General features: G+C 43.4%; 1 protein-coding gene across 1 annotated transcript in view; it reads right to left on the bottom strand.

Moving 5' to 3' along the window:
• The window catches only part of ano8b (anoctamin 8b), a 37,006-nt gene extending 24,665 nt beyond the window's left edge, over positions 1-12,341 (bottom strand). Inside the window, exon 1 of the mRNA XM_041935111.1 lies at positions 12,027-12,341. Within this exon, the coding sequence (XP_041791045.1) occupies positions 12,027-12,192 (166 nt within the window). The 5' untranslated portion in view covers positions 12,193-12,341. The remainder of the gene's footprint in view (positions 1-12,026) is intronic.
• Positions 12,342-14,763: the final 2,422 nt, after the last annotated feature.

The following is a 14,763-nucleotide window of genomic DNA, read 5'->3' as shown; positions in this document are numbered from 1 at the left end:
CATACAGCTGAAACGTCTGACATAAACACCAAATCAGGCTGTTCCACCTGTGAAGATTATGTGAATCAAGCTGTGGATTCTGCAACTGCAGCCTACATGTCTTGAGGGGAAAAAAACGCGAGCCTTAACCCACCTCTCCTCTTATCGGCCCCTCTCTTTCTCCCACCTCTCCCTCCCTCCTGCTTTCTGCAACTCCAGGACACCGACTGGCTTTATTGCTTGTCGCAACAGCCACCTCACTGCACCCTCCCAATGCAAAAGGTACACAGTCTGCATACATTTTGGCACCAAATCCACAAACACTCCCCATTCCACATTGCATGTTTCTTTTTAACTGGCAGCTGCACACACAGATGTGCTCTGGATGATATGAAAGCCCCCTCTTCCTGCTGCAGCAGAGCACTCCTCCTGTCTCTTTTCACTTTCTTTCACCTCCAGTCGGCCCCTCTCTTCCACACCATGGACCTCCCTCTGTATATCTTTCTCTTACAACCACCCTTGCCTCTCTCTCTCATCCAAATCCCCTTTCTTAGCCCCCCTGGGCTGAATCTCTCAGTCCCTCCTTCTCTCTATGCTCTCTTTTTATCTCTTTCTCTCTCTGAGCTCTCCTGCCTTCCCTCTCACTCTGTCTCAAGAGGTATTTGTCATCATCGTGTATATGGAGCTTCTATGGATGATGCCTTCAAACTAGGCAGAGGGGGAATGCTTGATACTGACACAAATAAACCTGGGTTAAAAAAGTGCAGACGCTTCACTGGCCAGGCACTAACACAATGCTGTCTTTTGCAGCTATTGGCTGTTGCATTACCAAAAATATCTCTCATCACTCAGTAAATTGAAAGCCAGGGAAAGGACAGAAGATACATAAAGACGATCATGCTGCAAATTTCCACTCAAAGAGAAGTGACAGTACAGATTTTGGAAAAAGCATCAAAACTGGTTTCCTGTAGGTTTCAAAGCTGTAGTGCTATCAGCCTGCAATCAGCCTCTTCTGTTAATTAACAAACTTGTTTCTCCAGCCATTAACATATACTGCTGACATCGTCTTAACATCGCAGGTAACCCAATTATAACAGACACAGGACAGCTTTGGTGTAGTGAAGGAAACAAAACACTATTTTAAAGATAGAACAGTAAAAGAAAGAGAAATCAGCCACGTTAGCAGCTCTGTAAGGTTGTACTTAGGGATGGTGGTGCTTTGAGCTATATGCTAACATCTGCATACAAACACGACCGCAGTGAGAGAACCAAGGACAAGCTGATACGATGGAGGTTAGACTAGACAAAATGCTAATGTAAACAAGGTCCTAATGGTTGGTTCGGTTTAGGAAAAGATCATGTGTTGAAATAAGTACATTACTGTTACATACGTGATGTAATGGAAGTACATTATGTAACTTGAAATGGGGCTACACTGACTTTCAGTTGCACAAAAAGTCTTGTGACAGTCCTGTGTTTGCACCTCATGTTTATCCAAATGCAGATTTTCTTGCTCTTTATGTCACATCACCTGACTTCCTCCGTTGCTCCTATAATAATTACTACAGCCACCAGAGGCCACCGCCTAACAATAGACGTAAACATGTTTTTTTTTTCTGGCGAGGACAGGCTCTGTTTATCATCTTACTTTAGCGTGTCAGCATCCAAACATTCATTAATTAGCAATATTGGCATGACAATAAGAACAGGAAGACGTTCTAATTCGCAGGCATTCATGTATCATTCCAATAGTGGCTGTCTCCACTGCTAGCCTTATAGTCACACCAGGTGAATCTCCTAAATTAGCTTCTTTTGCTGTGTTGCTTGCAGTACTTTGTTACCAAATGAAGCCAGGTACAAAACAGTCTTTAGCTATTTTTAAATTAGCTGAATTATTCTAGTAGATTTGAATGAGATATAAGGGCAGTGGCAGCGATTCTGCAGCCATGTTGCCAGCGGTTTGTCGAAGCATCTGAAGTTAATTTCACCAAGTTTTTCCCACTGAGGCTGATGGGAATGTCATTTGCTTTTGCTCGGTGGCAAAAAGACCAAAGTCAGCAGGTGCCAATGAACGGCAATCCATCAGTATTTGAGATTATTTCAGTCTGGACCATATTGAGACGTGCTGCTAGAGTGGCTAGAAACATGACTAGAAAGACCTATTCTGAGATAAAAGTACCTGTGATGTGGTTGAGATTAGGGCTGTCTCTCTTCAGGAGGGAGATAGGAGATGTCTGTTGATGTCAGAACTCTGGTTTCCTCATTAACAGGCTCAGGTAGTTTAATAGGGCCTCGTCCTTGGCTTCAAAATAACAATGATTACATGTGACACTGGAGCTGGCCGTGGCTGCGGGCCAAGAGAAGGACGAGGCAAGACCATGCAGGAAGAAAAGCTGCTCGCACAGCAGAATAGTTGAGGTATCACTTTTCCCCATCCCATCTTCTTTCTCTCCTTTCCATCACGTTTTGTCTCCGCTCCTCACTTCGTCTCACCAAATACGCCCCCTTCATTTCCCACTCTCTCTTTTTCTGCCAAGTAGGCTAATCAGTGGATCGTTCGAGGTTAGCTGGTTAATTTGGGCGAGCTGCCTCTGTGAAGAAGCAAAGATGCACAGACTGGGCTGTCATATCTGTTATACAGCTGGGGTTAAATGAGGAAAAATGATGCAGTCTACTATTCAGTCAGGTAACAATCATGAACTGAAGCCAGTGCTGAATCCCTTTCATGCCCTGTCGATGCAGACTACTCCTTCAGACAACCACAGACTGGTTATCTAACTGGCTGAATAGAGCATTGTCAAGGGGGAGATTACAAATTATGAATAAGCGAGTGGTGATGATGAATATAGTGGAGTGAATAGCAGCCTTTGTGGAGCAAACAGACCTCGTTGTTGAGTAGTGGGCAACTGCCAAAGTGGAGGAAGGGTTTTCTGATTAACAGAACAAAAGGATTACACACAGCAACAATGCAAACGCTCACAAGTTGTCCTTCCTGTGTTGAGTGGAGCAGTTTTAAGAGTTTAACTGCAGCACCATTTGGCATATTTTTATTTGGATACAACAAGGCCAAAAACCTTGAAATGTTTATTATTATTTTTTTTTAATTAATAATTGATAACATAGACTTAAAGAAATATACTTCCTGTTTTTTTGTCGCTGAGCGTTAGATAAGATTGAAATTTAATAGATTCAAGGCATGCTAGTTGTTACCCCCGTTTCCAGTTTTTATGCTAAGCTAAGCTAACCAGCTGCTGGTTGTAGCTTTATTCTGAACACACCTGCATGGGAGTCGTATCAGTCTTTTCATATAACTCTTGGCAACAAAGCAAATACACAACATCCCAAAATACGCAACTCTTTCTCGAACTTGAAAGTTTTACCTAAAGGCAGGGAGGAGGCCTGATGCACTGCAATGCAAATTTAATCACTACACAAAAGTTTTTCTAATTCAGAGCACACACAGGGTCAAACGTGGGACCAAACAACTCAGGCGTTCAGAGAAAACAGACTCATACATTTTTAAGGAGCTTTAACAGAGGGCATTAGTGTCTAATGTAGGCCTGTTACTGTACAAATGACTGACTGTACCAGACTCTAATCCAGCAACCTCAACCTTTTGTCTGGGAAAGTTGTAGTCGCAGCTGCTGTGTTTAGTGTTTAGTGGAGGTTAATTGGATTAAGGGAAGAAATACAGACATAAGATTGCTTTCATCAAAATGAAGGTGATTCAGCTTGTGCCAGTGCGTCACGAGGTCATTTCTAATTAGAATCATTAAAGGTCTAATCATTAGGGAGTCAGGGACTATAGTATCATGGGACATTCCAGTAAACTTCAGGTCACCTGCGTACTTCTATTCACGTCAGAAATTGCGCTGGGCTCTATGACAATAGAAGAAGAAAAGACAACAGAGGAGTGAATTTAAACTTTAGCAGTGAGTCTGATGGCTGATCAATCTGTTTAATGGTACAATATTCTATTCTTGGGCAGGAAAGATGGGAGGGAGTCAGATCAATACAAGAGCAACCAGTGATTAATGTACATTGCTACACCATTCCTCCCATTTTCCTGCTCGATGACAAGCAGAGGAAGACATCTTTGTTGGTGCCTATCCAGCATTTCATCCTGATTTTTTAGCACAAATCGTACTGTAGAAGCATCAAAAGAATCTGAATACGGTCGTTTTATTAAACCGTATAATAACCTGTTAATCTGAACCAAGGCTATAAGTCAATTCAACCCGACTGGAGCAAATGGTTTACCAGCTGTTCAAAGTCAATTTGGTGAGGCCTCCTCAGTTTCAGAAAAGACCGTCACACAAACAACACGCTGTTGACTCGTACGCCTCAATAAACACAGATCAGGAGCAAAGTGAAAAACCGGCGATATTTCACTCTCAAATGCAAACACGGATGTTACAGCAGTGGCAATGCAGTTTATCTTCCTTGACAGTCGATTTCTTCAGGCATCATCAGAAACGCTGCACAAATGCAGCTTTCTCATAGTACGTTGCTACAGGAAACGACAGGAGTAAAAGCAGCAGCGAGCATAACACAGAGCAACAGAATCACGATTCTCTGAGCGTATGAAAAACGCGTCTACATGTGTGGCCAACAAAAGCATGCTCCTGCACATGACACAGTGCTCTTTCATTGGTGACAGTGTGGATTGAGTGGTAAACAAAAAGGCAAGAAGAAGAGAGAATATAGAGGAGTAAGGCAGAGGAAATATATGAAAAGGAAGCTCAAGTCAACACGCGTACTTTACTGCTGTAGGCTTTCATTAGTCAATATTGACAATGTGCAAATATATGAGCTTGAACAGAATGTCCCCCCTTAGCTGCAGAAAGACTTTCACCACGTTCAATTTCTTATTAAAGCTGGTGGCCAGAATCTGACTGGGCCTTTTGGACAAGGAACAGGCGATGCAGACCAAAACAAAAAGGAGCGTAGTGAAAACGACCTCAGTGCTAATTACACACTCCAATCTCTTTGACCCCTCTGACCACTCAGAAGACGAGTCGGTACAAACTCAGGCTGAGCAGCGAAGCTTTGTTTAAACTAACAAAGCTTTATTTAAAATTCTAGTGGCGATCCCAAAGCTCCCAAAGACACCACAGATGTCAGGCTGAATTACGGGAAACTGTGCATAAAAGGATACACAGGACACTAAGAATATTTCCGTTTGATGGAATGGTGCAGGCATAAAAACATGGAGCCTTGGGTTAAATGAGGCGTTGGAACAAGCTGATACAGAATATATGTGTGAAACTGTTTGAGTGAAATTAGATATTTTTTCCGACCTGACAGCTACTTTAGGGTAAATAGAAAACAGACGTTTTCAGTGAAAAAGCTCTAAAAACTCACTCTTCACTACCTGCTCACCACCAAAACAAGAAGACACAGTTAAGAAGTTTACCATATCAACTTTAAAGTTGATGATATATCACAAATAATGTTGACACTGACATTTCTCAATAACAAATAAATCTGAGGGTACTTTAATAACAGAATATATAACTATAATAATAATATCCATATGATGCTTGGTCCTTGACTCCACAGCTGTTTGTGGAAAGTATGGTTCTGGTATCACAGAATATTTTATAGATATATAAAATAAAAATAAGGCAGTGCCTTGGTGACAGATGTTGCTTCTGGCAAGCATAAAAATGAACATTGAACTTCAACATCAACCAAGAAAACAGATTAAAAAGGAAGGCCAGAAAAGGGAAAACGTGAGATTTAGTGAGGTGAAGTCTCAGGGGGAGACCCTCTGCCAAGCTCTTATCTGTCATCTACAGCTGTGGGCTCTATGCTAATGTATAAAAAGACAGTGTTGTTTTCCATTACAGAGCTGCGCATAAGTTACTGTCTAAACTCTTCAGTCAGAGATAAAGGGGGGAGGCTGATGAGCACCGATTCTGTAATGCACTAAACAGGCCCCCTCCCTGCCCTACACCATTACTAACCGAGATGAAGACACAGAGCCATGCAGGAAAAACAGATGAGCTGAGTTGTGAGGTCTTCAAACGCTGCAGCATTTTTGAGCATCCATTATTTTGAACAAACTGATTTTGCTGCTTTCTGCTAGGGTTTAACTTTGACAATCTGCCTGCTGCACAGGGTGATGAGGAGAAGATGATGAGGATTGAATGCACCTCTCTACCTACCAAACACACGTAAGAGTGCTCTGCAGTGGCTAAACAAAGCAAGTGACTGGCAAACAAGACAAGAGAAGAAACAAGAATGATAGAGGACAAAGAAGACCTACATTATAGTCTTATTGTGCTTCAAAAGTCCCTTGTTTCTCATTGAATGGCTCAAACACTGACATGGATAATATGTCTATTTATTAGCTGCAGGAGAGAGAGCTTTTCTCCCCCATGTGCTGTACGTTACACTTTCATAGCCCTTTAGCCTTCTCTGGGGGCTGCAGAGTGGCTAATGTGGAGCAATTCCCCACAACTGAGGCTAAAAACAGCATTCTTCACCATGGTCATTGTATTTCTCCCGGCTTTGCTTAGCAACTACCAAAAAAAAAAAGAGAGAGAAAGAAATCAAACGCAGGCCGAGTCAGTACAGTCACAGAGGATGAAGGACAAGGTGACCGAATGCACTTCAATCCTACTTTTCCTTCAGGAATGCAATATCAGTTACACACAGGAAGAGACTGGTAATTGACTCTGCTTTGAGCACGGAGAATGAAGCCTAAACTCACCAATATGGTTTCTGTGACATGTCGATGCGTCTACACAAGGCAGGAGACAGGCAACGCCAGCGGCACTCTCTCTATGCTTGCAACGCATTAAGCTCTGGAGTGTGCGTGATCATTTTCTGCTTACGGTTTGATAATCTTCATGGCTTTAAATGGGAAAGTGTACATTTCCACAGAGCATGAATGGGGATTTAGAAGTTGGTTGGCTAGAAGCAAAGAGGCATTATGGGTGATATGATTAAGCCATTAGAAACTTGAGAATCTAGGGCAAGTGAATCACCACTGGCAAGGAAGATGGTTTATCACAACTCAGGGAAAGTGTTTGTAACTTCCTAAATCGTATCCGCATCTAATGGCTCTGGATATAAGCATCTACAGAGCAGTTAGAGAGGATAAATACCATCCCCTAAATGTGCCTGACAGTATGGGGAGACATGTATGGGATCATCTCTACATTTGGAAAACCAAGCCAACAAGACTCAGGTAGCAAAAAGGCGCACCGAGCTGCTGGCTGGAGGGCGCGGCCACACTGATCCGTCACTAAACGGATATAAATTCAACAGAGCGTCCTGTCCTCTTTTTGTTGAAGAATTTATTCGATGTAAAAAAAACATCCTCGAATCTGCTGATTTAACAAATGATGGCAGAAACAAACCAAACATCTCCCTGAAAATGGTCACAAATCTGGCAACTAAGGAAGCATCGTCAGCCCTGTGCAACAGAGCTTCCTCAGAGAAAAACACAAATTAAACAGGCAGAGAAAACAGATCGGCATGGCCGCACCATTTCAGTATCAACCAAGGTCATCTAGCGTTTTTCTGGAAATAAAAATCCACTTTTTTTTCCTCACATCTGTTCCAATGCCACGACTCAGGGTACCTGCAGAGATGCTGTCTTTTACTGAACACCAGACAGAGTGGAACTCATTGGACTCATTTTTAGGGAAGGTGAAATGAGGCCAGGGACTGCTGTGACACTAAAAACTGATTCAATGACCCACTGTGACTGAATGACTGTAACTGACAGCAGAAAAACTGAATTCTGACATTGATGAAACTTTATTTAATGTGGATCTGTCACATCATGATTTGCTTAATAAGGTCAGTATTGGCGTCGATATCAATCCAGCGTACCCGGCCGGTTCATCCCTAATGCTCACAGGAACGTGACGGGATGAATCTGACGTTTCTTGCAGCAGAAAGATGAGTTTGGGCAGCACTAACTGCAGTGTTTACATTCAGCTGACCAGCATCTACTTCAGTGTAATGATCTCGATTTTAAGGCAAGCTGCTCACAGTAAATATGAAGTGTTGCCACAGGAAAGGGCTGTAAAATGTTAAGAGTTAGCCTGATGGTCTGATTAATTCCACCGTGAAATGTCGTCCCCCATCAAGGGGCCGTTCACCAAAGTGATCCGTCACTCGTGTGTGTGACCGATCGTGTAAGGTTAATAAAGCTCCAGCATTACCAGCAGCAAGGTCACCCCACATGGAGACGATTTCCCTCGATTGCTAATTCAGCTAATGTGCAGCTCAGCACTTACTCTCGAAGGGGAGAGAGGGACAGGAAATATATCTCTGTGCAACATGCAATGAATAAGAGTGAGATACGCGAAGAGATGCACAGAGAGACATTTAGATCGGAGTCATTAGGCACAACACGCTGCTGTCATCATATCATGCTGCATTACATTCATCAGCCCCTTCATTTCTGAAGCTGTGGGAGGGCACGAAACCAACGGCTCAGTCAGTCTGCTGCTGGGAAAAACAGCTCTTCTTTTTGGTGTCATGCTTCTTCCTCTCAATACTGCCCTGCCTCGCACTGCTGTATTTAAAGCAACCTGTGTGACACTGAACCTGACTGCTGTCAAAGCTGAGGTATTCTACTTGCTTAAGAAGCAGTGAGAGCGAGAGAGCAGAGCCCTGGCCAAAAGTCTATGGATGAGTGCAGATCCCTGCTTAATACATTTTTCTCATGCATTTTGCAGACTGTGAAGTGAGTGTATTAATGCCAGGCACCAAGGATGGAGTTAAATAAGTTTACATAGCTGGAAATGGACTCTTCAGATCTCGCCACTGCCTCAGAAAAGACCTTCGCCATCAGATCACAACACGGTTGAAAAAAGAGGTTTCAAACTATTGTTTTAGATGGAATTTAGATGGAATTTTCCATATTTTATGAAGTGAAACCCAATATATAGTGTAGCAATTAAGAGCTACTGTAGTGTAATACCTGATGTGAAGGGACATGACTACAATACATTAATTACTGAAGTATTTTGGGCAGCGTCCTGAAAAACTATTCAGTTGTCATTTCCACACCGTCTCATTAAGGCCCGAGTTTTATGTGTTCACAGCAAAAAACACTCACAAAACACTTCAACCTGAAGATAAAATAGAGAATTAAAGTAAAAAGCTCATTCGTGGATTTTAAGGAAAGCGTGCAGAGACTCAAAATTTTGTATCTTTTTCCAAATGAGAATGATTCTCATCTCATCCTGACAAACGTCCTGAACCACTGCGCTGGCTGATTGGGCGACCACAAATTACATGACCTGATTTCCACAACACAGAATCTTATCAGCAGTGGCCTCAGAGGGAAGACAAACTAATTGGTGAGACTTTCACGTCGCTTTTTCTAATGATGGGCGCTTAATTAATCTTTGAAACGCTGGCTTGTGAGTGTTGGAGCTACAAAGGAAGATGGCTGAGAGGATCAAAGTCATTCCAGTCTACTGTGGAGGGATTAGGAAAATGTGGTGGAGGCACGGAGACAATCGAGCATCCGAGCCTCCAGTGAGGAAAATCCTTCCAGCCTGCAACCAAAATCTCAACCGGAGAAATCACCCTGACTCGCTGCTGCGTAGCTGACTGACACTGACACGTGTGAGGGCGGTTATGTGATATCATGCTAATCCCATTGATGTCCCCAAACCCAATCCGTCTCTCTCATGACCCATGCAAGGAAAGCACAGGCAAGTGAGGGCAAGAGGTTTCAGGAGGGCAGGACAGTCACCGATCTTAACATGCCTGATTCACGTCCCACCTTTGATACTTACAACAACAAGCTGTGATGTAGTTTTTTTATTGTCTGCGATGCGTTTAAACATGCCACCATCCCTAAAGCTGTGGTTTATGCGCTCCCTGTCAGTGACAATATTCTCAAATAAACGAATAAATAAATAAAACAGGAAGGAGGCGCCACTTGCATTTGACAGCAATTTAACACAAAGCAGGCGGTCCTGATGTACGTGTTGGCAAATTCTGCCCACAAAACCTGATTCCCCAAGAGAAGCACAGTGGTGAGTTTATTATGAGTTGTCTGTATTTCGGGTGGGGGTTCTTTTAGATGTATAAGTCATGTGCTGTTTCAAGAAAACCTACATGAATATAAGTGTTCATTCGCATTATCTGTGACATGTCATTCATGGGATGAGCACAGGTGCAAAGAGAGTTTATATTACTGTGATTGGTTGACCCTGTAGTCAGTGTGTTTTGGTCTTGTTTGTAATCATGTAGCCACGACAGAAAAGGCTTTTAACAAAGCACTGTGCCTTGACTATTTGTTTCCTTCCCTCTGTTGTGGACATAATATCCCCTAACTCAGTGCTGGGCTAAAACACATTCTCTGAAATGTGTTCATGCCAAAGAAACCCAAGAAGAAACATTTATGTAGGTGCTAGGTGACTATAGCTGCAACAATACCTGAGCTTTCAGCACTGATAGCCAAACCATACCTTATCGATACCTGACATAAAGAAATATAAATGTGCTTTTTCCACACACCCTTACTAACTTTAACAAAAGAAGCCAAATCCTGTTTTCAATGGCTAACACACGCAGCCATACAAGAAATTTCTGATTTGGAAACAAGAGTCTGTGACATTTGATGCCAGCTCACAGGATTTGACTGTTTTAGATGCTTGATGCTACAGATACATTTCAGTCAGCGAAGGAAAACTCCACTCCACACATTTTAATGCTGACCCAGTTTATTAAGGGTTTCAGTAAACTTTTATGTGGATGTGGATGTTTACTATCTGCCTCTACCCTCACAGGTTTACACTCCCAGTCCTTCTCTTTACATCCAGCACAGCTTCCAGCTCATTAAGTAACTGCAAAATTGAACTAATCTTCATTTTACTGAATCGTCCTGTAACCCATTCAAGGGCCCGAGCTGCCACGCTCTCGACAGGATGACATCAGGCTGCTCTTCCAGTCAGCAGCAACCGGCTCAGGTTACCTCGACCAAGTGTGGAAAGGCGCGCTCATCCGCTGACAGCCAGGTGCTCCACTGCATCACTCTGCAGCAGTGCTCACAGGGAGCACAGAGGCTGTGTCTGCACCCCTCACACAGCAAAACAACCCTGGCTCGGCAGCTGAGACTCTCTACCCAGGCTAATATTGTGGTCTGCTCCAAAAATAGCCTTGTTTGCAATTCTTGCAAGGAGACACGGCCTATTCAAATCCGCTATCAGTGCCATGGAGAGTAAACAGAAAGCGTGTTTGTTCTGCTTACCCTGTTCAAAATAGGTAAAATAATACTATGAATGCACACAGCACTGGCATGTAAAACACATGACACGCATACAGTTATAAATAGTGGGAATATGGTTGTGAGAGGTGCAGCCTTTATGGCTTTACCCTCAGTGAAGTGACAAAACACGCACCTGCCCTATCCAATAGCATGGCAACTCAAACTGAGGCAATAACATGGAAACAGACAACAGCAGTCTAGTCAGGCTATAATAGTTTAGAAATGCCTGAATGACATCACAAAGTTAAACATTTGGTTACCTGGAGGACAGAGAGGCAGCTCTCATGGATAACACAGAACTGAGCAGAAACAACATTAATGAAAACAACTAGCAGCCAATCATAGTCTACTAGCTGCCTACAAGGATGCTGTGGGGAAAAAAAAACACTAGCAATTATTACAAGTACCCACGGACTATATGTAGGAACACTGTGGAAATAGGCTTGTCATGACAGGAGGTAGGCTGATATACAATATCGGCCACTAGGATGAGGCAAAATGCAGCCATTTTCCTAATGAGAGGATATCACCTAATATCAATAGGCTAATTTACAAAAAGCCTCTGATAAGCGAACACGCGGTGAGTCAAAGTCATCCCCGTCATCTACAGGCCTGTAGTCTGATCATTTGGTATTTTTGGGACGCCCTCGTGCAGACAATAGAGCGGTGCCGCGAGGTGTGTGGTGATGGTGCGGTGCTCGTCTCGTCTGCCAACATCACGTTCACCTGTCCTCTGTTCCTCCTTACGCGTCCTAAACCGCATCGTCCGAAGCCAAAGAGGAAACACTCGACTCACCCAGCACACCGGAGGAGGCTTGTGGCGGGGCAGCGGCCGGCTCCGGCCTCTCCGCGTCTCCCTGCTGCGCTCGGTGGCGGTGCCGGGAGCTCTCGGTGCCGTCGCCGGCGGTGGTCGCACCGCTGGCGGCCGCCGCGACTGCAGCGCCTGTCCCCGTGTCGGGCATGCTCTCTATCAGCGAGGAGCGACGGAAGATGAAGATATTCTCCGGGAAACCGTGCACTGGTATCGCATCTCAGGGGGAGGGCAAAGCATGGGTGTAGCGCGGCGGTCGGCGGGGGTCCGAGCGAGGGGTTAAATGAGTGTGAAAGTGAAGTGAAGGTTGTCGGTGGCGGTGCAGCGGCAGATCATCCTGGTGCATCTCTGGAGCAGGATGCGCGGATAGATGGAGAGAGCTCCTCCGACGACTACAGAGGAGGGACAAAGAGAGGGAGGGCGGGGGGAGGGGGGGCTGGGTGACACGCACGGACACGAGAGCGCGCGCACACACTCACACACACACACCTTACAACAATTCACTTTAGCAGCCTGATTATTTAGCAGTCCAGATGATTTTATGAGTATTTTTTCCAGATGGTTTCAGCCAGGATTTCATTCATCAGAATTTAAACTGTGAAGTCAGTTTAGGAAGCTGTTATTACAAAGTCACCTCACACAGAGACTGTAAAACCCCACAGACATACTTTAAGAACATAGCAGTGATTCGTCATGTATGCATGTCTGCACGGTCTCGCCATCTTCCAGGAGAAATGTATATTTATCGCCCTACAGTGACCTCTGCCAGCAGTCTGGCTTCAAATTGGTGCCAGAAATAGAATCCACTTGGCTACATTAAGGCAACAAACAAAATGTGTGGCTTACATTACTAACCTGGTCACCAAAATGTTCTTGTGCTCTTTTAGAGATATGGAGACCCTTTCAGCAGCAGGTTCCCAGGCAGGTGCTTTCTGCAGTCCAGCAGGTATTTCTCCTCTGTGAGTCTGACTGCACTACCTTGACCCGGAGGATTAAATAGACTATATGATTTATTTATTAATGCAAAAATATCCTCATAGATTAAATTTTAAGCGACATTCAGGTCCAGGGACAAGTAGGCCTCTTCACTTCAGTCCACCAGACACTCTTACACACTGTGTATTCAGCAGCTGTATAAAATTCATTTTTATTGCATGAAATTCTGCTTTGCCAGTTCATCACTGTATCATCCACATCAACAAACTATACGCATGAAGGCCTTCTTTGCAGACCAAACTGTGTTTTAAAATGGGCAAACAACCAAGTCAAACAAGGCAACCTGTGCCAAAGCGAGCCTACACCCAAACACATCCTTCAAAACAAACACTAGTTTTGCAACTGACCATGCAGTTTATCTTCTACTGGTATTGTGTTATAAAAAAAACAAACATTATGCAGTGTTACAGCCAGTGGAGGAGGTAAACTATGTGTGAGGTGTGCGTGTGTCAGATGGATGGAGGTAATCTGTCAAATCTAACAAAGAGAATTTCATCATCTTTTTTCAGATCCATGATCTGATTAAAGGTCTTTTGGTCCGACAAAGAGGTTTGTATATTGATGTGCTCAACAGCTGTGAGGTGGCAGCTGTCATGCTTTGTGGACACACAAGAGCAGCCAATAAATTATTGAGATCCCAGGTTAAAGATTGCTCCCCGGGACTCAGGCCATGCCTCTTTGACATATACACAATCCATCTCCTTGGCGAGGCCTCCTGGATGCCGTGTTTCACAGTACAGCCATGCAGGCAGGCGGCCCTCCCCCTCGTATCACTGGCAGCTCAGAAGCACCTCGTCTTCAAGCAGAATTCTGCTTACTCACCACCCTCTGGGATGACAGCTACAAGGAGGTGCAATGGAGCAAGCACGCGCATGCACACACACACACACACCAGTGCATATGTAGCCCTTACTCTGTGTTTGTACTATGCATGTAATATGTATGTAAGTATGTAAGCCATGAAGAACTACAGACCACACTACCAGCAAGTATAAGACACAAAAACTCACAACACCACACACACACCAAAACGCTAAGTAATATTTTAACTGTGAAAATTAACACAGTGACAGAGTTCATACTTTACACATAGACTGGCAGTTTATTAGATATACCTAGCCAAAACTTGTGCAACCTATTACACACTTGAAACTTGAAACAGCCCAGCAATAAATCCTACCTTCATGAAGGTTATAATGTTCAGTTGTGTTGAAACTGTTTTAGAGGGAGCTGGTTCAACTCCGTGGTCGTTTTAGGGACTGTGGTGCTGTTAAATTGTTAAACTGAGAGGTGTTTTCTAATATCAAGTCGACTTTTACTGGGATTGTCGAAATGTCAGAAACACCATTGAGTGTTTACTGATCAAAATAAGACTAAAACATAACAACCTTATCAAAATAAACACCTTTTAAACAGATGTTTGTTTTGGGAGAAGCACAATTTGTCATTGTTGTGCCTTTTTTGTTAAAAAATGCTTATTCTTTCATCTACTTTCATTGCAGTTTTCCCAGAGATTCCTTTTCCATGATCTGTCAGAAGGTTTTTTCTCAAATCCCTTTTTTTTGGTAACAATTTGATAATAAAATGAACAGATGTACTATTATGTCAAGGAAGAAACAAGTTGATTATATTGTATTTCACAGTACAGCCAAGGTAAATCAATAAATAACAATTACATAAAAAGCAATGATTGTAAAAACTGAAGTGCCTAACAATAGCGTTAAAA

This window comes from Chelmon rostratus, chromosome 4 (genome assembly GCF_017976325.1).
Source record: "Chelmon rostratus isolate fCheRos1 chromosome 4, fCheRos1.pri, whole genome shotgun sequence".
In the NCBI taxonomy this organism is placed as follows: domain Eukaryota; kingdom Metazoa; phylum Chordata; class Actinopteri; order Chaetodontiformes; family Chaetodontidae; genus Chelmon; species Chelmon rostratus.
This window is presented reverse-complemented; position numbering and strand designations above follow the sequence as displayed.